Source organism: Aphidius gifuensis, linkage group LG1, assembly GCF_014905175.1.
Source record: "Aphidius gifuensis isolate YNYX2018 linkage group LG1, ASM1490517v1, whole genome shotgun sequence".
NCBI lineage: Eukaryota > Metazoa > Arthropoda > Insecta > Hymenoptera > Braconidae > Aphidius > Aphidius gifuensis.
Window position 1 is genome coordinate 22,527,103 of NC_057788.1, and position 24,996 is coordinate 22,552,098.

The window sequence follows — 24,996 nt, forward strand, 5'->3', positions numbered from 1 at the left end:
TTTTTTTGTTAATTTTTTTGTGATATCATTTGTAGGTTCTACGCCGTACCCGGACATGGCAGCACGCGAGGTCATGCGAAACGTGCAGAATGGATATAGACTTGAAAGACCCTCACATTGCCGTAGTGAACTATTCAGGGTGATTTCTAGATGCTGGCATGCTGATCCTGATCGTCGTCCTGAATTTCAAACACTCAGACGTGATCTTGCACAGCTACTTGAGGACAATATGAATGGACATTATGTTGATCTTGAAAGTTTTGCATCAGAGTGTGTTGACTAATTATCATCATCATCTTCATCTTCATCATCATCATCAATATAATCATCATCATCATCGTCATTATAATCGTCATCATAGTTTGAGCTCCAAAAAAAATTAATCAGCTAAAATCAACCAGACACTTAAAGAAGAAAAAAAAAAAAAAAAAGAAATAAAATCAGACACAAGATAAAATATCGAAAAAAAAAAAAAAGAAATTACATATGTATAATTTTAAGAAGTTGGTAGGTGATATTTAATACTATGTTCAACAAGTTGATATTTTTTTTTTTATTTTTTTTTGTAATTTTCAATTTAATAATTATATTCTTCAGAGGCTGACGATGTACAAAACAAAAAAAAAAAATTCAATTTTAAATTTTAATAATATTTAATTTTAATTTTTTAATTATTTAAAAAATTAATATTATATTTTGGATTAATTAATACTATTATATTTGACTCGTCAAAACTCCTCAATCAATTTTATTCATTTTTTTTTTTATTTATAAAAAACAAAATAGTTTGTTATTCTTTGTGTGTGTCTTTTCTTATCGTATTTTTTTTTTTTTTTTTTTATTGTTTTCTTGTCACATTATTGTCCTTACGCTGTTAAAATTTTGTATATATTATTAATTTTTCTGCGATTATATATTTAATTTGCGAAATCAAAAAATCATGCGTAAGGATGAATGAGACATAATTGTATTTTCGATATTATCATTATGTTATAATTATATTTTCTCTATTATTATTTTATTTTTAAATATCTTTTATATTATATATTTTATATTGTGTATAAATTTAAGATTAATCATAATCATTCTAGTCTTTCGACGTCTCTTGGAGTGACAATCGATGGATCAAACTGGTTTACATTTTCCCTGAATCAGTCACTATTGTGTGATATTTAGTATTCTCTTTTTTTTCAATTTCTTTAATTATCAATTATTTTTCAAAATGAATTAACTATTATTATTATTATAATAAAATGTCAATGCTCGAATGATTTATTATCGATCGAAACTCCACGTTCGTCATTTGATAATTACACCTAAGTATTTTTTTTTGCATTGACACAAAAAAAAGAAATGAGTTTAAGTATCGAAAATGTTTTTAATTACTTTTTCGTCATTCAAATAACTATAATAATATCATGACTCTTTGAATGATATTAAATACTGTTAAATACTAAAAGTATTTCATGCTTTTATTCATGAAAATTATTAGTCTTTGCTTTGTTTTTCAATTGATATATTACAAGTGCACATTTGAGTATACTTAAACTCATTTTTTTCATAACGTCTCATTACTCAAATGATCTATTGTGTCAATGCTGATGCTAATGTAATTGACGACAAGAAAAAACAATGATAAACATTAATAAAAAAACAAAAAATTGAAATTAATGCGATTCGTTTTAACATTTAATTGTTTTTTTCTTTAATTATAGAAAAAAACAATTAATTAATTAAAAATAAATACAAATAATACGTTAAGCTAATCAGACAAACTAATCAAAAAGTCAATGACCAAGTAAATAATTCACCAAGTGGATCCTATTGAGCATAGATGCTCGTTATTTTTTTTTTCTTTTTTTTTATAAGATTACTCTTCATTTCGTATGTATACATATTTTTTTTTGTTTTTTTTTTTCAAGCCTTTTTTTACTTCTTTTATTTTTCCACGTTCTTTTCTCTCTTTCCCTTTCTCTCGCTCTACTTCAACCAACTTGGATTGGGATCTTTTGCCTCGAACGCCCTCGCTAATTAAATTAAATAAAAGTTTTTAATAAAGTACGATTGTCTCTTCGTTGAGAACATCGAACAATATACAAGTGTGTGTGTGCAATTTGATCGAAAAGATTGAAACAAATTTCAGAAAAACTTCAATTTATTAACGCAATACCTCTGCGTATTCTATATTCCACGTAGAAATCGGTGACTTTATTTCAAAAGATTATCGGTTCATTTATTATTCGTATCTCCAAGTTGATACTTGTAGAATTCAAAAAATACCTCTTTGCCTATTTTATATTCCTGCTACAAAACATTAATTTATCTATGAATATTTAAAAAAATTTACAAAGTGATTAAAAAAACAGAAAAAAGAGAAAAATTCTTTTGAAATCCAAGATACCTCTTTATCTGTTCTATATTCCTAATACAAATCCATAATTTTTTCTATAAAAAATACATATAATATTTCAAAAAAATTAAGAGAACATAAGGCTTGAAAAATAAATCTTATGCAAAACGAAATACCTCTTTGCCTGTTCTATATTCCTAATACAATCCCATAATTTTTTCAATAAAATTCATTTTGATATTTCAAAATATTAGGAGAACATAAGACTTAAGAGGTGAGTCTTATATAAATGAAAATACCTCTTTGTCTGTTCTATGTTCCTGTTAAGAATCTTTATTTTTTCCATGAAATTTTTTAAAGTGATCAAATAAAATTAGGGAATTATAAGAAAAAAGAGGTATGTCAAATAAAATACAAAATACCTCTTCGCCTGTTCTACATTCCTGATCAAAAAGTAATTTTTATCTTTTTTTTTTCTTATTACTTTTGAGAATAATAATGTTATTTTAAAAGTATTAGGAAAACAGGGAAGACAGGAGGTGAACCATGAATGAAAACAAATACCTCTTTCCCTGTTCTATATTCCTGTTCAAAAAGAAATCTTTTATCTTTATTCTTTCTCATTTTTTTTAACAATATCAAGTTTATTTTCAAAGTATTAGGGAAACAAAAAAGACAGGAGGTAAACCATAAACGAAATTAAATACCTCTTTTCCTGTTCTATTACCCCAATACAACACTTTATTTTTTTCTATTAAATTTAAATAGTTTACTTTTATAGTTCCTAAAAAAAATAATAAATAGCGCTGAACTTGTTAACTCAAAAAATACCTCTTTTCATGTTCTACAACCCTGATAAAACAGCCCTCTTCTATCTATGAAATTCAAATGTGTTTCCCCTATAGTTCCTATTAAAAACACCAGGTGGCGCTGAACTTGTTAACTCAAAAAATACCTCTTTTCATGTTCTACAACCCTGATAAAACAGCCCTCTTCTATCTATTAAATTCAAATGTGTTACCTCTATAGTTCCTATAAAAAACACCAGATGGCCCTGAGCTTGTTGACTCAAAAAATACCTCTTTTCATGTTCTACAACCCTGATAAAACAGCCCTCTTCTATCTATGATATTTTAATGTGTTCACTATATAGTTCCTAAGAAAAATAATAGATGGCGCTGAACTTGTTGACTCAAAAAATACCTCTTTTCCTGTTCTATAACCCTGATAAAACAGCCCTCTTCTATCTATGATATTTAAATGTGTTTACCCTATAGTTCCTAAAAAAATAATAGATGGCGCTGAACTTGTTGACTCAAAAAATACCTCTTTGCCTGTTCTATAACCCTGATAAAACAGCCCTCTTCTATCTATGATATTTCAATGTGTTTACCCTATAGTTCCTAAAAAAAATAATAGATGGCGCTGAACTTGTTGACTCAAAAAATACCTCTTTTCCTGTTCTATAACCCTGATAAAACAGCCCTCTTCTATCTATGATATTTCAATGTGTTTACCCTATAGTTCCTAAGAAAAATAATAGATGGCGCTGAACTTGTTGACTCAAAAAATACCTCTTTTCCTGTTCTATAACCCTGATAAAACAGCCTTCCTCTATCTATGATATTTCAATGTGTTTATCATATAGTTCTAAAAAAATACAATAGATGGCGCTCCATAGTAGGGCGCAAAAAATACCTCTTTTCTTGTTCTACAACCCTGATAAAACAGCTCTCTTCTATCTATTAATTTTCAATGTGTTTACCATATAGTTTTAAAGAAAAACAATAGGTGGCGCTTCGTAGTGTGGCGCAAAAAATACCTCTTTTCCTGTTCTACAACCCTGATAAAACAGCCCTCTTCTATCTATGATATTTAAATGTGTTTACCATATAGTTCCAAAAAAATACAATAGATGGCGCTTCGTAGTGTGGCGCAAAAAATACCTCTTTTCCTGTTCTACAACCCTGATAAAACAGCCCTTTTCTATCTATTAATTTTCAATGCGTTTACCATATAGTTCCAAAAAAATACAATAGATGGCGCTTCGTAGTGTGGCGCAAAAAATACCTCTTTTCCTGTTCTATAACCCTGATAAAACAGCCTTCCTCTATCTATAATATTTCAATGTGTTTACCTATATAGTTCCCAAAAAAATCAATAGATGGCGCCACTTGTTCAATAAAATTTCAAAAAATATCAAATACCTCTTTGCTCATTCTATGATCCTGATACTCGAAAATTTTTTCCCACAAATTTTTGAAATTTAAAAAAAAAAAATTTTTTTTGAAAATACCTCCTTGCTTATTCTATGTTCCTGATACTTGAAAATTTTTTTTTCTATAAAATTTCAAAAAATTTGTGAAAAAAAAAATATTCGAGTATCAGGAACATAGAATGGCCAAGGAGGTATTTTCAAAAATATGAAATACCTCCTTGCTCATTCTATGTTCCTAATACAAATCCAAGATTTTTCCACAAATTTTTTGAAATTTGATGGGAAAAAAATTTTTTGAGTATCCGGAACATAGAATGAGCAAGGAGGTATTTTCAAAAATATGAAATACCTCTTCGGTCATTCTATGTTCCTGATACTCGAATATTTTTTTTTCTATCAAATTTCAAAAAATTTGTGGAAAAATCATAAGTTTGTATTAGGAATATAGAATGAGCAAGGAGGTATTTTGATATTTTTGAAAATACCTCCTTGCTCATTCTATGTTCCGGATACTCAAAAAATTTTTTTTCTATCAAATTTCAAAAAATTTATGGAAAAATCTTAGATTTGTATTAGGAATATAGAATGAGCAAGGAGGTATTCTTAATTTTTTGAAATAATAAAAAAAAAAGTCTCCGATTTTATTAGGAGTATAGAATGAGCAAAGAGGTATTCTAAATATTTTGAAAAATTCTTAGAAAAAATTTAGATTTGTATTAGGAATATAGAATGAGCAAGGAGGTATTTTCTTTATTTATAATTAAGTATATTTAAAGAAAAAAACAAAGATTGCATTTTTAATAAATAAACGTTTATTTCTCATAAAATCAAAGTACCACAGGCAATATAAATATGATTTTTCATTCTTTTTACGTATAATTACATTCTCTTTTGATAACACATCATCTTTATCTTTTTTTTTCATTCTCTTTTGATAATACATCATTTTATCTCTTTTTTTCTGCCAACAAAACTTAATTTACAGTATTAATTTTCTTTAAAGTAACATGAATCATTACGACAAATCAGACAATCAACAACAGACTTCTTTGCAACAATTATATTAGAGCTTAATCTATATTCACCTACATGTATTCGAAATTTACAATAATCATGTCAGCTTTCTCGGTCATATCAAACATTACAATGTTTATTACTTATATTTAGCATTAAAATGAACATTAACAATTAATCAACAATCCAATGCATTCAATACATTAAAATTACTTAACAAATTTCTTTCTACCAAGTAATTTAGCACTGTCATTCAATAAAAAACACACACAATGTTTTACAATATTTTCATCGTATAAAAGCAATTTTCTTTGCCAAATTTACGTTGTCATTGTCAAGTTACTTTCTTAACCAGCCAGTATCATCATCGTCATCCTCATCATCATGATTTTGGTCACCTCGTTTTGTCTCCCACCAATGTTTATAATGATCCAAAGATTTTTGACCTACAAAAAGACCAAGAGAAACATTTAAAGACCATAAAACTAACGAGGAAGAGTGGAGAATGTGTTTTAACATTGAACAGAAAACATGAAGAACTCGTGGGCCAATGCACACTCACTGTGATATTCTTTCAGAGGTAGTCGACGTGTGATCGTGTTATATTCACGACCACAGTTAACAATTTCAATTAGTGCTATTAATTTTCTATTACTATTTTATATTATTATTTTTTTTTTTTAAGTAAAGTTTAAGTGATCATTTAAATTAAACAAAGTGACATTTGTGTTTGTGAATAACAAAAAAATAAATTGAAAACCAACAATTATCTCTCAAGTAAAAAATAAGAATTTATATTAGAGGTAAAACATGAAGAACCAAGCAGTAGTATTTTTACTGCCTCTTTTGGTAAGAATTATTTGTTTTTTTTTGTTCAAAAGTATTTTGTGATGAGCTTAATAATAATAAAAATTAAACTAAAATTAAGTTGTATAATTTTATATCATTATTTATGATTCTATTCAATTAGTATTATTTATTTTTTATTGCTATTTCTATATAGTAACTATTGAATGATATTGAAAAGTAATAATTTATTTTTTTAAATTAAATTTTGATTATGTACCACAGTACCATCAGAAATCACAAAAGCATCAAACCGATAATGATCTGCAAGTGAAATCTTATTTAGTGGGTCAGACAACACATTGACTTGATACTAAAATCTCTTTCTATTCGATAAATAAACACTGTCGAAGCGAGAACAGCCGAGAAATTAAAATGTATTTTTTTTTTTTTTTCTTTTTACGGCCCCATTTGGTCTCAACCGTTTGATTCGATCCAATGACCTTTTTTTTTTTTTTTTCTTTTCACTCTCGAGATTAACTTCTTTTCTTTCTTTATTAAAATTCAATTTCTTTGCTACTACGTTTTTAATTTAATTTTAATATTTCTTTTCTTAATTATATTTATTATTATTAAAATTAAAAAATTTATATTATTTTTAAGCTCTCACTTTTGATCGTAAATATAATTATTATTATTATGAAAGTTGTCAACGTATATAAATAAATATTTTAAAAAAGTTTAAAAATTTCACCTCGTTAAATTATTTCTATGTACATAAAAAGCTTGCAGAAAATGATCTAATTTAACGAAGATGGTTAAATCCGGCTTGATCAAGAAATATTGGTTTTCTATTTATCTAATTTCTTATTTATTATAATACATACCTATATTATATTTCTTTTTTTTTCTTTGGTTTTCATCATCTAGATTGGCCTGATTTTTTTTTCAACATGTTGGGCATCAGATAATATTGACAATGATGATGGTAATTCTTCAAGTACAAAACTATCAACATTACTTTTAGTTGGTCATGATTATCGTAATCAAACATCAAATAATCCTGAAACAACAAATGTATGTTATTATTTCTACATTGTTATACAATTATTATAATAAAAATAAATATTTACCATTTTTAGAGCATGAAAATGTTGGATGTTTCAAGTATTCAAAAGACATCAATTGAACATAAAACAACTGTTGATAATAATCCAATGCAATCATCAAATTTACCAGATAATAATTCTCAAGTATTATCAGAAAAAACTGCTTATATATTTGATGATGATGATAATAACAGCAATAATAATTATGACAATGTCACAAGAGAACTTGTGATGCCAAAGGATATTATTGAATTTTCAGCCGATGATGTTTTAAATGAGTCAGAAGACATTCCAGAGACCTTGCCGGAAACACTACCTGAAGTGAGATAAAATTATTTTATTATCAACTAAATAAAAATTTATTTATCACTATTAATATTCTTTTTTATTTTAATATAATTTTTTAAATTTAAAGACAATAATTAATTTAATTTAAAAAGAAGTATAGTAATTAAATAATTTTTTTTTTCATCTGTGTATTTATTTATTTAAGTTTTTTGTTTTTATATTTAATCAAATTATATATTTTACTCGTAATTTACGCATTAAAAGAAGAAAATATGTTCTAGACTTTAATCAGTGCATGACTTTTAAAAATGAAATTAAGTCATATTTAATTAATGCTATTTTAAATAACATATATATAAGTATTATAAAATATTTATTTACCTTTTTGTTAATATTATTTCAGGCACTTGAATTAAGAAGCTTGAGAGTTGGAAACCGCAGAAATCCAATTTACAGAGTAACAAATCGACCACCAAATCCAAATAGACGAAATGTATTTCCAGGTATATCTAAAAAAAAACATAAAAAATATACAAATATAAATCAACAAGTATTAACAGTATACTCATTTTCTTAAATATAAATAACAAACAAAAAAATAGAAATAAAAATAGACAAAACAAATAGCTAATTTGTGGAATATTTTTTTTCTACTAGCTGAAGCTCCTCTTCGATCAAAACGACCAAACCGCAGACCAACTGAAGCTATCAAACGTGAACCGACTGAAAATGATTGTACATTTTTTACAAAAACAGTTTGTCTAGAAACCGCAAATTATCCACAGTAAGTTTATTTATTTATTTGAAAATATTTATAGAAAAAAAAAAAATCATCTTTTATTTTATTTTGTTAATTAAAAATATTATTATTTTTTAGTGAAGCAATTATGCAAAGTATACGTGGTAATAAAGATATGATATCAGCATTATTAACTGATTACAATGGTCAAGATTCTGAGCATGATTATCGAAAATCATTACCACTTGATACTTCAAGATTTGAAAATAGATATGAAAATAAATACGAGAGCAATGAGCTCAAAAGGTAAATAAAAATTAAACTTAAAAAAAAACAAATAAAAATAAAAATCTACGCAATCAACTTATAATCCATAATTCACATCATTGATTGTCGTTTTAAACTGTCAAGCTTTCTAATTATTCAGTTCGAACAATATAAAAAAAAAAATAAATATATAATTAAAAAATATTTAACTGCTTGTAAAATAAATTTGTTTCTTTTGTTTTTTAAAATATAATCACGCAATTGATTAGTGAATAAACTTGATAAATATATTATGTAATTATCAATGTTTGTTTTTTCGAATTCTTGGCTAATAAATTATCTAATAAAAAATATTTTAATCATTACTATTGCAGCTATTGTATTTTAATAATTATATTTTTATATTTTCTATTTGTTTTTTTTTCATAGAAGATCTGATTATAATTCTGCAATTGATAACACTGAAGAAGGTTTCACTTGTCCATCTCAAATAATGTATGCACGTCCTCAATTAGCAAGAGCTGTTTCCGGTACGTGGAAATACATTATCAACACTGGTGAACACACGCAAACACTTCGTCTTGAAAAATGCTCGTAAGTTAAAAATATAAAAAAAAAAGCAAATTATATATATTTAATTTTCTCCATTAGTTTTTTTTTTTTTTTTCCAACTAAAACTTTTATTTGTATATATGTATGATATGTATGTGTAATTAATATTTGCTTTTTTTTTTTTTTATTTTTATTTTTAGAAAGCCAAGAGCAAGTTGTTCATTTATATCAGAAAATTATCGTTCATCCTGCACTCAAGTATACAATTATCATCGATTACTTACTTGGGAAAGTGGCATTGGTCTTCATATGGATATTTTTAAAGTTCCATCATGTTGTAGTTGTCATGTTCATGGTTATACTGAATTATATCCACCAATACAAAAAGATCCACCAAGATCACATGATGAAGATTTTCCAGGTGCTGATTTTGCAACTGATCAAAATAATGATGGTACATTTGAACGACCAACAAGTTATTTAACAAAATATAAACCCAGTAGCAGTTTTGACAATAATTTTGGTACTAAAAACAAATAGAAAAATAAATTAATAATATTAAATTTAATAATTTATATATAATATAAATAATTAATCAAATTACCTTGAATTAGTTTCAGGTGGTAATAAGCCAATTATTGATGCTGGTACTTCAAATCGTCCTAGTTTTACATTTCCTGGTAGAGTTAGACAAAAAAAACCATCATCATCAACAAGACCATTTGATAAACTTCCTCAGCAACATGCACCAAATACCAGAGCACCTGGTTATAAAGGACCAGTTGTTAAAAAAGTTAGACCCATTAGAAATAATAGACCCTTCAGAAGAGAATCAAATCAAGACATGGATGAAAATACATCAACCACATCAAGCTTATCCAACTGGTAAAAAACTAAAAACAAAAAAATAAAAAATATTAATTAACTATTGAAATTTAAATTATAAAAATATATTATTTTTTGTTTTGTTATCAGGCTTAGTCAGTCATTTAATAAAGAAACTGATACAACATCAACAAGATTACACAATGTAGGATTTGATGAAGAATATCAAGATCAAAATAGACGTATTAATTATGATTATCATCCAATAATTGATTTTTTTAAACCTGAAGCATCAATGTTACAATCACCACAAGCATTAACAAGTCAAACATCATCAAGTGAAACATCATCTGAATCATCAGCCAATGATAATTCATGGAAACCCATGATTTCTTCATAAATTTTTCTACTATATACTAAATCATATTTATTTAATTGTACCTGATCCAATATTATTATTTTTTTTTTTTTATTTGTCTCCTTTTTTATTTAATTATATTATTATTATCTCATATCATTAATTATATTATTATTATCATTATCATCATATAATTATTATATTATTTATTTTTATTATTATTATTATCATATATTATATTCATATTATTCATTATTATCATTTCATAAATTATCAATTCTATATATTTATTCATTGATGTATTCTTATTATTAATTTTAATATCTAATTATGTATTTATACATTTATTGTATTTTAATCTATATAATTATTTTTTATTTGATATATATGTTGTTTATCTATTATTATTAAATATATTGTTAATATCTAAATATTTTATTATGTTTTATTATGATTATTATTATATTGAGTTATATTATTAATCATCAATCATCATAAATATTATTAAAATCATTAAATTATTATTTATTTTTTTTATTGTTATTAGCAATTGCTCATTCATCACCAGTTAAATTTAGATAATTCATTTTGTAAAAAGAAACTTTAATTTATTCGATTGACTGTATTATCATTATTATTAATTTTAAGGATATCTAATTTTTGTTGTTTTTATGGTTATTGTATTTATGGATCGTAAATAAATTATTTGTTTATTTTTTAATTTAAAAAAAATATATATATATATTTTTTTACTGGAAAGTTTTTTGTTAAAATCAGGTAAATATTTTGTGATGGAGAATATTATGTATCCTTCCGGGTTATAATCATAAACCGTGTCTCAATGACTTTCTTTCTTCTTAGCCAAAACCGCTACAAAATATTACGGTAAATTTAAAAAGACAAAACAAAATAGATTGGCATAAGATTTTTTTTTCATCTTAAAACTGGAGAATAACTATATTCATATTATTGTCATCAGTCTCATCACAAAATAAACACCTGATCACATATTTTATCATTAGCATTAATAAATTAAATAGAAATAATAATACAAACTGATAAATATCGATTGATTTTATATTATAATTTAAATTTCATTTGATTTAAGTAAAAAAAAAGAATAAAAATTTAAATCATTGTACTGGAAAGTAGATCATATTCGAATGGAACTCTTGGGCGGGTCTTTGAGTTTATTGTCTAAAACCCCACTATTTTTAAAATAAATATTTTTTTTTTTTTTTTTGTTATATTATATTATTTATGATTATTTTTTATTTTTTTAACTTGGAAAATATAAATTAGAGTGTTGTTGTCGTGATGGTGAATAGTCCGTGACAGATGCTCGATTCAGAATTATTAGAAAACCACAAATGAATTTAACTTGACTAACGGAATACAGAAAGAACTTGTCCATGGTGAACAACAGATCAACAGAATCATTGTGAAATTCATTGGGAAATATTGTGTAGTGATAATTAATATTTTAAAGTGAAATAAATAAATAATATAATAATGTTTATAAATTATTTGTTAGTATATTTAATTTTAATAAATTTAAATATAACAACAGCTAATATTTCAATTGAAGTTAATGATTCATCAATTAATTCAAGTGAAGATTTAAAATATGAACCACCAAATCATATTATTCCATTATCAAAATATGAAAATTCAAAAGAAGTACGTACACGTTATGCACCAATACCATTAAATTTTATACCAACACAATTATATGCACAAGTACGTGGTACTCATGTTATTAAAAAAGTACCAAGAAAACAAAGTCATGAAATTAATGATAGTAATGAGACTGAAGAAAATTCTGGTAGATTAAAAGAATCTGTGTCTGATAAAAAAATACATACTGTTTATACTGAGGAGGGTTATGATCAAGCTGCTTATGATCATGCTGGACATATACGTGATGGTGAATATGAAGAAAGTTATGAAATAAATCCAAATAATAATAATGATGAAAAAATTTTAAATAAAACTGAATATTTAATTAGTACAGAAAAGCCTAAAAATTATAAAGAATTGATTAAAAAAAAATTAAATAGACCAAAAAAAGTTGTAATTATAAAAAAACATTATATACCAAAAAAAAATAATAATAATATTATTTCAATAAAACAGTATAAAATTCCAGATATAAAATATAATAATAATAATATTCCAAAAAATGATTTAAGAAATTTTATAAATAATGGTAATAAAATATTAGAAAATGATTTAAAAAATGAATTTATTGAGGCTGAGAAAGGAGCTGAAACAGAGGTACCAGATAATTTAAAATATCTTGGTGTTGATGATGATGATAATAGCTCAGAGAGTAATGATGATAATAAAACAATTGATGACAATTCAGAATTAAATGATGATAAAAAACATGATTCATCAAGTTATGAAAATAGAAGATTATTTATAAATAATGATTTACCAAAAGCTATATCATACTCAACAACAATACCATCTTGTGATCCGTCAATTGATACTTTATCAGATAGAAGTGATAATTTTGATAATCCAACAACAACACCAAATTATGGACAAATATTTTGGGAATTTTTTAAAACACAAAAACCAATAAATTTAACAACAACAACGACTGATGAATCAACATCAAAAAAATCAAGAAGTGATGATAAAAATTATCCTTCATTAATGAAAATAAAAAAATTATGGAAAGACAATAAAATAGTAAATAAATTTTTTCCAAAAAAAGTAAATGATGAAATTTCAACATCAACAAGTTCTGAAGAAATAACAATATTAAAAATATTTAATAAAAAAAATAAAACTGAATCAAATGAAAGTAAAAAAAAACCAGATTATTTAACAATAATAAGACCACCAAAAAATAATAATGTATTAAAAAAATTATTAAAAGAAGAAGAAGAAGATGATGAAGAATTAAATAAATCAATTGAAAATAATACAAATGAATTAAATGAATTAATTTCAAATGAAGATAAAAAAAGTATAAAAAAATATAAAAATAAAACAAAAAATAGAATTTATTCAACAGAATTAAATTCAAATGAAAATAATTCAAATGATGAAAAAAAATCTATAAAAAAACGTCCATCACCTCAACAAAATTTTTATACTGAATTTTTTGCAAATGACAGTGATAATAATGAGAGTAATGATGAATCATCAGATATAAATAGTTCATTGGATGAATCTCATGAACGACCACCAAAAAAATATAGACCATTATATCGTCCAAATTGGTTTCAACTTGCTGGTATTAGATTACAAAGATACATAAGACAATTAACAAATTTATTACCACCATCACCAATACGACGTAGTCGTTATGCTGATTATTATAATGATAAACGTAAAAAAAAAAGTGTTAAACCACAAGATGAAGAATTATTAGAGGTATCAAAATATCTTAAACCACCAATAAAAAAAACAAGAAAGTTATTTAAAAAAAAAATTGGACAAAAAAAAATTACTAGTGAAAGTAAAGTAAATAATCATCAAAGATATAAACGTAGTAATAATACAGATATTTTTAATGATGCACCAAAAATTGTACAAGATGTTATTGACAAAGAAATTGCTGCTAGATTTCCTGATAAAAATACCAAAAATAATAATACAATTAATCATGATGATGATGATGATAAAAAAGTTGAAGTAGAAGTACCAGAATTTGATTTTGAAAATGTACTTGAAAATATTAAAAATCATGATAATATTATTAAAAATAATACACCAGAAATAACAACAATTGATACAAATAAATATCCAAATTATTATAATGATAAAATATCAAAGCTATCACCATTAAAATTTATAATTGATCCAAATCTTCGACCAAATAAAACTCAAGATAATATGGAATTTTATAAATCAAGAGATATCTATATGAATTGTGAAGAACTTGATCCAGATTTAACAAAAATAATACCAGAATCATCAGAAGAAAATTCAAATGAAACAACTGATGGTGTACCAACTGAAAGTCCCTCAAAGCTAAATGGTCTAGGTGATAGAATATCATGTTTACAAGCAAAATATTTTGATAAAAATCCATTGGATAATCCACTTTTTATGGAACGAAGAATTGACATGGTTGAAATGCCAGAAAAATTTTTAATTGATTCAAAATTAATGAAGCATAAATTTGCAAATATTAAAAAAAGTAATAATGAAGCAAATATTGATATTAAACTCTCAAAAAAACCAGAGAGTTTTGATCATGAAGCTAGTGACACAAGTTATGTGAATCAAATTGAGCATCCAAGCATTAAATTAAGTCGAGCGAATAATGGAAAGGCGCTAAATCACCGTAAACTTTTTAAAGAAAGACATAATTATTTAAAAACAACAACAACAACAACAACACAAGCACCCTATGAAGATGAAATATATGAAGATGTTATGGGAACAATTAAAAATTTATCAAAAATGCGAAAATCACATAAAGATAAAACAACAAAATTATCACGAGCTGGAACAATAATAAATAGACCACCATTAAAAATACCTAAAAAAAATCCAAATAGACAATTTGATTCATTAGTTGCTAAATCATCATTGAGAAAAAAATTACCACGTTACAAAACAAAGAGAGTGTCTTATAAAACACGTGGAAGAACTGAAAGTACAATAACAAATGAACCAAGAACAAAAAAACAAAAAAAAATTGAACATTTTAGAACAGTTAGAATTCATAAAAGAAGTATTTATCAAGAAAACAATGATAGTTATAAAAATAATGAAAAAAAAATTGAAACAATTGGAACAACAGGATTACCTATTATTAATACACAAGCTTCTGAAAGAATTTATACAATTATTAAACGTGAAAAAAATTCAAAGCCAAAAATACATGATAAACATGGTAAATTTACAGCTGAAAATAAAACAATAATTACAAGAAGAAATGAGCCTACATATAATTCACCTGATAGTTTTGAAGAATTTCATAATAAAAAAAATAATAAAAAAAATCCAAGAAGATATGATGTACATGAAGAAATTAATGAAAATCAAGAAACAAGTAAAGAAAAAGTTAAGAAAAAAAATCCAGAATCTAGAGAAATATTTGATGATGAAGAAAAAATATTTATAAATGTTGATAAATCAAAAGAAAATATTGATGATGATACTGTAGAAATACCAGATGAACAAGTTGAAAGACCATCTGAATTTTATGAAGAAAATTCATCTGAAAAATTAGAAGAAGAATCTAAAGAAGAATTAAACAACGATGATGATGAAGATGATGATGATGATAATGAAAGTGATTCTAAAGAAAGCTTCAAGAATAAAAAACCATCATCAATGGAAGAAATTGATGATGACACATCAAAAGAATCATACGATGATGAAGAAAAAAATGTCGGTGAAAAATCAATAAGTGAAATGGAATTTGATAGATTTGTTGGTAGACCAACGTCATTTGGTGAAAATTATTATGATCCAAAATATGCTGATTTAGGACCAAGAATAAATAAACCACATTTTCATCATCCAGAATTTGATTCACTTGAATTTGATATGAGTTCAGATGAAGTTAAACGTCTAAGTAAATTTGCCGAAGATTCAAATGAAAAAGTTGATAATGAAAAAAATAAAAAATTTAGTTCAAAATACGAATATCCATGGAAAAAAGAAGAAGAATTAAAAAATAATAAACAAAATAATAAATATCATGATGATTATGATAATTCTGAAGAATCAATGTCACCATCAATGATAAAAAATGTAAAATATGAAAATAAAATTAAAAAAAATATAAATTCCGATGAAATTATTGATAGTGATAAAATGTCATCAAATAATTTACCAATAAAATATAGTAGTAAAACAAAAAATAATACGATAATTAAACCAACAGAAATTGATGCAAAAAAACATGCCGAAAATATAAGAAAAAATGTTTTAAATTTCATAAAAATAAAAAATAATAATAAATTAACAACAACATTTAAACCTCAAATTTTACCAACATCAGCAACATTAATAAAATATCAAGATATTACAACACCAATGACAGATATAACAACAATAAAAATTCCAAAATATACAATAAAATCATCTTTAAAACGTTCAAATAATCATCAAAGAAATCAAGATACTAAATTACTAAAATCTGCATCAACTATTAGTGAAGTAACAGCATCACCAAAATTAACTAAAAGACGACAATCATTAAAATACACAGTTGATAAACCAGAAAATATAACAACAACAATATCAGCAAGACGTAAAAAATCAACGACAACAACAACAACACCAACATCATTGCTAATAAATACAAATAAAAATAGAAGAAAATTAATTAATAATACAATGAATAAATCAGTTTCGAAACCAGTTAAAATGATAAAACACAGATCACGTGTATCACAAGAACAAATAATAACAAAAACAATTGAAAATAATAATTTAAATGGTCCTAATAATCATACAACAATGAATAAAGTATCAATAATGACAAAAGAAACACCAGATCATATTTTTCGTACTGAAGAAATTAATAAAAATGGACAAAAAAATAAATTTATAACTATTTTACCATCAAATAAAAGTCAAGAATTATCTGAAGAACTAATTATTGATGATATTAATCATGATGATAATAACGAATCAAATGAAAATAATCATGATTATCTAGGTGATTCAATAGCATCAAATGTAAGATTAATTAATTAATTATTTCTATCAAATTATATTTTAAATGTATATTATTAAATTATTTTTTTATGTTCAAGGTTCATTATGTAGCACATTTGATGAATCAAGTATCTCCAATAGTGTCAAATAAATTTAATAATGATGAAATGAATAATAAAACATCATCAGAATTAAATATTGATAATAAAAAATCTGTTATTAAGTATACAAAGGAACCAGATAAACGTCTCTATCATTTTATCAATGATGATCATGATCATGATAATAAATAAAAAAATAAAAAAAACTGATATATTTATATATTAATTTATAATTTAATTTAAAAATGTATATCATTTATTAAATTTAATAACTGTATATAACTAATTAATAATAATTATTTGAATAAAAATATATTTCCGTGTACTAAATGATTTTTTTTTTTTCTATGAATTTTAATTTAACCGATTTATTATTCTAATCTACTAAACATATAATATATATTTATTGAATTTTCGAGTAGTAAAAGTCGCGTGCTACATTAAACCTTGAACTGAAATATAAAAATAAATAAATTAAAAGTCAACAATCTTTGGACTAGACAACCTCGACCTGTTTTTTAGACCATCAAATATATAATGATGATGATGATGATGATTCAACAATAAACATTGCAGTTACTTTTTAAATTTAATTATCATATGCTAATTGATATATAATTAACACTATAATAAACTATTGTGTGAAAAAAAAAAATAGATGAATAAATAATTAAAAAACATAATAATACAAAATTGGTTTAAATCGAAACTGATAAATATTATTACTCATATTTATTATGTAATAAAACAATAATTATATTAATTATCATTTTGTTAGAAATAATTTATTATGGTGATTGGCAATATATTTTTTTTTATATACTTTTGTAGATCCAAGGTTAAGGTAAACTTTGTAATCTATTTTTTTATAGCTATATATTAATGAAAAATAATTAATTCTTGATCTCGAATGGAAAAAAAAAAAACTTGTCTGAATAGTAAATTGTATGTAGTCATATATATAATTATATTTATTGACTATTTCTACAGGTTGAATTTGTTTTTATATTTGTTAAAATATCAGTACAACTACAACTTGCATATCGACATGTTCTCCGCAAAGGTTGGAACTTAATCGCGTATATCGAAATTCAAGAATTCATTAAGTTTCATTAGTATATATATTATATTATTTTAAATAAATATATATAAAAAAAAAAAATCATCAATAAATTTTATATCAAACACAATTTTATGTTTTTTAATTATTTTATCATTTTAATCTTTCTAATTAAAATTAAATATTATTAATATAAATACCTGAATTTATTTTCTTTCTTCTTTTTAGTATTTTGCATTTTTGTGTGGAATTTTGACGGTCATTGACTGTACATTTGGTGAACCAGATAGTGCTGGAATTGTACCATTACCAAATGGTCTTGCCTACGGTAAGTTAATTAATTATTTTTAAATAAATTAAAAAAAATTTACTTATTAATAATTATTGACAATCAATAAAAACACCGGTGGGTATTACCTTCAGGATTTTTTTTTTATAGACCAACATTAACTTGTTGTATCAGCTGCCTTTCACTTTCTGGAAACTTCTATAAAATTAAAATTAATATTTATATTAAATTAAGATACCTTTTTTTTATTTATAATATTATTATTATTTTTTAATTATCAATATTAATTATGTATAAACTTACTTTTTTAATTATGAAAATATTATTTTTTTTTCAAGGTGGAATTCCATATGGAAGTGTATCTGGTATGTTGGCAGATTATCCACGACAACAATTGAATGAATACAACAATAATAATTACTACTATTATCCACAACCAGGACAGTATAAAAGATCATCAAATGATCAATTACAGCCACAGCCAGGATCACAAATTATTGTAACACCAAATGTTCGTGCATCAGGTTTGTCAAATCGTAAAAATGGTCCATTTCAAATTTATAAATTACCCGGTGTTATTGCTCCAGGTGTTATTGGAACTCTCAGTCAAATTGGATACTAAATATCATTTACATCTTTAATAAAATCATGGAAATCTATTATTAATTTTATACAAAAATTATCTATTCATACATATATGAATAACAATATTGTCAGTTATTTTATTTACTATATGATATTTTTATTTTTTATATTTAAACGAGAATTTTGTTTATATATTTATTTATTGTTTTTTTTTTTTTTTTCTGCAAATAAAATAAATAAGCTTTGTATTAAATTTTTTTTTCAAATAAACATATTGCTATTGTATATTTATTAATTTGTAAGTATTTATATTAATTACAAATAAAAATTAATAATTTTCGTTGTCAGCTGATGATTTGTGTAGAATAACTAAATACGTTGTCATTGCTCCAAAAATCTAGAAAAATATAATTATTAATTTTTTATTCAATATATATATTTTAAAAAAATTAATAAATATATTTTTATTAACTCACAGAAATTAATAATGGAAGATTTATATGAATAAATCCAGCAGCAGCAGTAAAGCTAACTTTTTTAGCACAAAAATATGCAATAGCAACATTGTTTTCCTTGTTTAATAATTAAAATATAAAAAAAATATAATTTATATATTAATAACTATATGAATTATAATATTTATAATCTTGTACTAACCTTGAGAATATCTGTCTTTTTTTGAATAACTGAAGTTGGTGAAAAAACCTTTTCAATAACTTCATTTGCCTGGAACAAAAAAACAAATAAAAATTTATAAATTATCATGTAAAAACTATTATGTCTTTGTATTTCCCGTAAATTTCCATGTATTTTTAACCATAAAAACATACATGTAAAAATAAATAAACTTACTCGTCGACTAGCAAAATGACATGGTAAAATTATTATTAAAAGATTAATAAAAAAACCAATGACACAAAGTATATCACGTATTTTTAAATATATATCATTTCCTTCATTATTAATTATACTATAAATTCTTGAAAGTGCATTTAATGAATAATTTAATAACCACAATAACAGTTGAATTGAAAAAACACAATTAATTTTTTCAGCAGCTGTTGATAAATTACAATGCATACTCCAAATATTTTGAAGTTTAACATTACGCCATGGATGATTTATAATTTTTATATTTATTATTTGATGTTCTAAAGAAGAAAAAAAAAAAAAACAACAAATAAATATAAAAAAATATAAATATATATATATATTATTTTAGAATTGAAAAAAATACCTGTTGGTTGAACAAGATGACTTAAATGATCAAATCTTTGATAAACTAATAAAATAAATCCACAAAATTTTAATACTTGCATTGAATTACCAATATAAAAAATACAATATCCAATTGCATTAAAATGTGGTAATGTTTTTGCAGATAAATATGTTAAATATCCAACAATAATCCAATTTGTTGTCATTAAAATAACAACAATTCGACAAATATTTAATATAACATTACGAGTATTACCATGAAATTTTGCTGATAAATCATAAACACAAAGATTATTTATAGCCGATGAAATATAATGATTCCAAAATGATGTAATAATAGTATCAGTTGACAAACATACAACACCCAGAACAGTTCTTAAAATTGATAATACACGATATTTAACATCTGTATTTTCAAACCATGTACACAATACTGAATTTGCACTTATACATAAACTAATAATATTTACTAAAAATGAATATATAAGTGCTTTTTTATTTATTAATAAATTATTATTAAATATTTTGTAAGGAGTACCACCAAATATTTGAGCAACTAAAAGTATTGGTTTGATATTATTCAACATTATTATATGTTCTATTACTTTTAGAAATTACTTTGTTCTATCGAAAAAAAAAAAAAATAAAAACGGATCGTTAAAATGATACCAAAGAAACTTTACTAATTGTTTTTTCTATCGTCAAAAAATTGATATTTTTATAATTTTTATTATTCATGAATCATGACTAGACTGATGGGTTTTTTGAAAAACAATTTATAATGATTGAATACTTGTCAAATTATTATCGAAATAATATTATTTCTATAAACAATCAAAACAAATTGATAGAAAAAAAAAAATACATTGTATTTTATATGTTAATAATAAAAATAATAAAAATTTTTTAGGGACATGACATTCGTATTTATACTGTGCATGTAGTGCCTTCTTTGTAATTTAAATTTCAAGTTGGCAATATCAAATACTATTGTACCAGTATGAGATAATCATTCATCGACTAATGATACAAAAATTTAAACAAACATTAAGAGAGAGGAGTTCGAACTATCAATATTTAAAAACAATAAAAACCTAAAACTCTTTTACAATTTATAAATGAAATTTAGAAAATAAATATCTATTAAAAAAATTCTATCAACACATCTAATTAGCCCAGGGTTGTTGAAATTAAAATACTTATCTATCCAATTGGAGATTTTTGTTTTTTTTTTTTTTCTATAGAGAAATTCTGTTTAGTTTTCTTTTTTTTAAAAACGATTTGATAATAATTTTTAAATTAATTTTAATATTAAATTTTTAATAGTTTTAAATATTATACTGATAATTTAATTTACTATTTATTTTAATATTAAAATTATTTTTTATATGTTTAGAATTTATTGACATTTTCGATGCATAATCACAAGTTTTACTCAATGCTTTCCGGTTACGTAAATGTTGAACGCACTTTTGTAGTCAATAAATAATTCAATGACACAATTTTAAAATAAAAAAATAAAAATCTCCAAAATATATATATGTATATTAAATTTTGTATATCCATATGTTGTATATATACATGTAGAAACTATATATTTGTATTTTTTATTAATTCATCATTTATTTCTTTTTTTTTTTTTTCTACTGACTTGAAAATATTCATCAAGTAAAGTATATGCTTATGAAATGCTTTTTTTTTATTTTTTTTTTATTATAGGTATTAAATGATATACACGCATATTATTGTAGAATTTAAAATTTATAAAGAATGGGAAAAGTGTATATCCATTGTTAAAGAATCACGCATGTATCTGTTCGTGCATGAATATTTTCCGCGTCAAGTGGCATTAGTTTGAATGGCAAAGTAAAAAAAAAAATCACAAGTACATTGGCTTATGTTGTAGAGAAACAGGGAAAGTATAAATGACAGTAAAATTTATGAAAACCCTTCAGTCTTATGTGACAAGCAAGCATCATGTATCATGCAATGCATGTGAGTAAAAAATACGCAATTTTCATAATTTATTTATTGATTTATTTGATTTTAATATTAATATGTTACTATTTTTTATTGTGAGTAAATAATATAGTTAAAAAAAAAAGAAAATATTTCGCATTATTAAATATTAAAGTCAAAGAACCAAAGGGTTGTTTCATTCATTTTTGTTTTTTCATTTCGAATCAACTTTTAAATTAGAAAGACGCGTAATTTATTTAAAAAATTAATGTAAATATTATTGAGTGCTATTAAAATTAAACTATTTTTTTTTTTTTTTTAGATTTTCGTATGTGCAGTGGTCTGCATTAGTTTTTTGGAATCGAGTATTGCAGATGATAAATCAACAACAACAGGTAATAAAATAATTGCAATTTTTAATCATTTAAAACCGATTACTAATGATAAATTTTTTCTTTTATATTGCTTTTGTTTAATAGAAAAAGATTTTCTACCAATATCAGCAACAATTGAAGGTGTAATATCACCAGATTTATTAAAAGAATTACAAGATAGACGTCCAAGTATATCATCAGTTATTCAACAAATAGCATCATCATCAAGTCCATCATCAACAACAACAGAAAAACCAACAATAAAATCAAAATCAACATCAAAAATTCCACGTAAATTTCGTACAACAACAACACCATCACCAATAACAAATAAATTAAATGATTTTCCCGGTTTTGATTTAGCAAGAGCACAACAAGTACGACAAGAAAATCAATATCCTTTTGATATACAAAATAGATATAATAATTTTCCAAATTTTAATCCACAAAGTCAATATAATTTACGACAATATAGTAATGCATTTAATGGTTTTGGTAATAGAAATCTTTTTAATGCAAATTTACAAACACAACAATTATCATCATTAATTGATGGTTCAAGAATAAAAGATAATACTATTCAAGGAAATGATAGACAATCACAAAATGGTGATAATAGATTACCATATGGTGGAAATGGTGGAGGTACAAATTTCGATTACAATAGATTTAGAGGTAATTTTGGAAATTTTGGTTATGATGATAGATTTGGTGGACGTTTAAATGAACAAGGCTATCGTAATGGTGATGATAATTTTGGTTATTCAAATTTTGGCCAACAATATAATCAATTTTATAATCCAAATAATAATTATCGTCAAGATTTTAGAACAAATTATCCATTCAATTTACAACAACAACAACAACAAAATGGTTTAAGAGGTAATCAAGGATTTAATTTACAGGGTTATTCTGGTAATTATCCATTTCAAGGATTAACACCAAATAATCAATATGATAATAATTACTCACCAAGATATCCAAATCAGTATGGTATTGATGATTATGGTAGAGGTGGACAAAGAGGTTTTAATTATCAACCATTTAATCCAGATACACCTGGACGTGGTGTATCAAATGGTAATAATGGTAATCAACAAATTCCAAATCAAGAAAATGATAATCCTGATGCAGATGATAATGGATCATTAACATCATCATCTAAAAAAACAGAAATAATTAAAAAATTAGAAGATAAAAAAATTAATAATGATAAAAATTATTTAAATAATGTATTACCAATTGATTCACGTTTACCAAAATTATTATTTTATCCACAACTTGATGATTATTCTGATGTTAGATATAGACCAGATGGATTTAAACAATTTTTTATTTATCCCAGTATTCCAGGTCACAAATATAATAATGATGATCTTCTTGGATAATTTATGTCTTTTTTTTTTTTTTTTTTTTTTTTTTATTTTCATATTTATAACGTTTTACTATTGTATAATCTGTAACAGAAATTTAAAGAAATAAATTAATTAAAATATAAATTTATTTATATGTATCGTATGTTTTATTAATTATTATTAATTTTATTTAAATATAAATAATGTAATTAATTTTTAAATTATTGTTAAACATTTTTTGAATATTTATACACAAATTTTTTTAATTATTAATTTGTATAAATAAAATTCAATAAATAATAAATAAAAATTCAAAACCAATTCTATTATTTTGTTAATATTTCTTTTCTAATTTAAATAATTAAACTTAGTATGAAAATTAAATAATTTATAAATTTAATAATAATTATATTTAACAATCATCAACAAATGAATTTTCATAAAATTTTTACGGTTGAAAAATTAGTGAGAAAAATATAAAAAAGACAATTTGTTTATGTAATATAAAAAAAAAAAAAATAATATTAAATAATTAAGAATTGTTATAAATTGAGGAATAAAAAATTATATATTAAAAAAAAATTATATATAAAATATATTCAAGGAACCAATGTCTATACTTTTGTATTTCGTAATTAATAATACATCAATTATTCAACTATTATTAATATGTATCTAAATTGCAATAAATATTTTGTAAAAAAAAAAAATATATCCAACATGAATATTAAATTATTTGCCCTTCAAATTAACAAACTAATAATATATAAATTATTATTTTTCATTTAAAAAAATAATTTTATCCATAAAATCATTTTTCACATGTAATTTATATGTATTTTTTCCTTTTCTAAATATTGTTTTTTATTTTAATTATATCTACTACTGTTTTAAGGACAACTTGATAAAA

General features: G+C 23.5%; 5 protein-coding genes and 2 long non-coding RNA genes across 12 annotated transcripts in view; 5 read left to right on the top strand and 2 right to left on the bottom strand.

Annotated features, from left to right (window-relative positions):
- LOC122853075 (probable serine/threonine-protein kinase nek3) overlaps positions 1-1,671 on the top strand; it is a 77,987-nt gene extending 76,316 nt beyond the window's left edge. Inside the window, exon 9 of the mRNA XM_044153320.1 lies at positions 36-1,671. Within this exon, the coding sequence (XP_044009255.1) occupies positions 36-283 (248 nt within the window). The 3' untranslated portion in view covers positions 284-1,671. The remainder of the gene's footprint in view (positions 1-35) is intronic.
- A 4,249-nt stretch (positions 1,672-5,920) lies between these two features.
- Positions 5,921-7,617, bottom strand: LOC122853160. The gene is made up of 3 exons (XR_006373895.1): positions 7,502-7,617; positions 7,256-7,431; positions 5,921-6,028 (listed from the first exon to the last, which is right to left on the bottom strand). It is a non-coding gene; the product is annotated as an uncharacterized LOC122853160 (long non-coding RNA).
- Positions 6,022-10,637, top strand: LOC122853109 (neurotrophin 1). Of its 3 annotated transcripts, none has more exons than XM_044153374.1 (10): positions 6,022-6,431; positions 7,299-7,445; positions 7,511-7,798; positions 8,169-8,268; positions 8,423-8,549; positions 8,643-8,810; positions 9,201-9,365; positions 9,524-9,846; positions 9,938-10,208; positions 10,299-10,637. In XM_044153374.1, the coding sequence occupies exons 1-10, from the start codon at positions 6,393-6,395 to the stop codon at positions 10,546-10,548; spliced, it is 1,878 nt and encodes a 625-aa protein (XP_044009309.1). In that variant the 5' UTR covers positions 6,022-6,392; the 3' UTR covers positions 10,549-10,637. The 3 variants fall into 3 exon arrangements, with proteins under 3 accessions (XP_044009309.1, XP_044009325.1, XP_044009316.1); XM_044153390.1 differs by having other exon boundaries at positions 9,524-9,777; XM_044153381.1 differs by having other exon boundaries at positions 9,204-9,365.
- Positions 10,638-14,248: 3,611 nt separating this feature from the next.
- LOC122860794 (probable WRKY transcription factor protein 1) lies at positions 14,249-17,438 on the top strand. Its single transcript, XM_044164785.1, has 2 exons — positions 14,249-17,166; positions 17,244-17,438. The coding sequence occupies exons 1-2, from the start codon at positions 14,359-14,361 to the stop codon at positions 17,436-17,438; spliced, it is 3,003 nt and encodes a 1,000-aa protein (XP_044020720.1). The 5' UTR covers positions 14,249-14,358.
- A 799-nt stretch (positions 17,439-18,237) lies between these two features.
- Positions 18,238-19,463, top strand: LOC122853136. Of its 3 annotated transcripts, none has more exons than XM_044153432.1 (4): positions 18,238-18,309; positions 18,535-18,634; positions 18,934-19,119; positions 19,183-19,448. In XM_044153432.1, the coding sequence occupies exons 1-4, from the start codon at positions 18,295-18,297 to the stop codon at positions 19,215-19,217; spliced, it is 336 nt and encodes a 111-aa protein (XP_044009367.1). In that variant the 5' UTR covers positions 18,238-18,294; the 3' UTR covers positions 19,218-19,448. The 3 variants fall into 3 exon arrangements, with proteins under 3 accessions (XP_044009367.1, XP_044009359.1, XP_044009349.1); XM_044153424.1 differs by having other exon boundaries at positions 18,934-19,106; positions 19,183-19,293; XM_044153414.1 differs by having other exon boundaries at positions 18,934-19,463.
- Positions 19,120-24,084, bottom strand: LOC122853151. 2 transcript variants are annotated; one of them, XR_006373893.1, is made up of 5 exons: positions 23,971-24,084; positions 23,704-23,892; positions 19,838-19,906; positions 19,657-19,752; positions 19,505-19,577 (listed from the first exon to the last, which is right to left on the bottom strand). It is a non-coding gene; the product is annotated as an uncharacterized LOC122853151 (long non-coding RNA). The 2 variants fall into 2 exon arrangements; XR_006373894.1 differs by lacking the exons at positions 19,505-19,577; positions 19,657-19,752 and adding an exon at positions 19,120-19,230.
- Positions 22,281-24,123, top strand: LOC122853128 (probable serine/threonine-protein kinase clkA). The gene is made up of 3 exons (XM_044153403.1): positions 22,281-22,393; positions 22,680-22,752; positions 22,837-24,123. Exons 1-3 carry the CDS (start codon positions 22,376-22,378, stop codon positions 24,117-24,119), a joined length of 1,374 nt encoding a protein of 457 aa, XP_044009338.1. The 5' UTR covers positions 22,281-22,375; the 3' UTR covers positions 24,120-24,123.
- Positions 24,124-24,996: the final 873 nt, after the last annotated feature.

Excerpts from the sequence above, each read along its gene's own strand:
- LOC122853109 (XM_044153374.1), top strand. The coding sequence starts at position 6,393 with ATGAAGAACCAAGCAGTAGTATTTTTACTGCCTCTTTTG. Across the intron at positions 9,366-9,523 it reads CTTCGTCTTGAAAAATGCTC|AAAGCCAAGAGCAAGTTGTT; the intron begins GTAAGTTAAAAA and ends TTTTATTTTTAG. Across the intron at positions 9,847-9,937 it reads CAGTTTTGACAATAATTTTG|TTTCAGGTGGTAATAAGCCA; the intron begins GTACTAAAAACA and ends ACCTTGAATTAG.
- LOC122860794 (XM_044164785.1), top strand. The coding sequence starts at position 14,359 with ATGGAATTTTATAAATCAAGAGATATCTATATGAATTGTGAAGAACTT. Across the intron at positions 17,167-17,243 it reads GTGATTCAATAGCATCAAAT|GTTCATTATGTAGCACATTT; the intron begins GTAAGATTAATT and ends TTTATGTTCAAG.
- LOC122853136 (XM_044153414.1), top strand. Across the intron at positions 18,635-18,933 it reads ACCAAATGGTCTTGCCTACG|GTGGAATTCCATATGGAAGT; the intron begins GTAAGTTAATTA and ends TTTTTTTTCAAG.
- LOC122853128 (XM_044153403.1), top strand. Across the intron at positions 22,753-22,836 it reads TGATAAATCAACAACAACAG|AAAAAGATTTTCTACCAATA; the intron begins GTAATAAAATAA and ends TTTGTTTAATAG.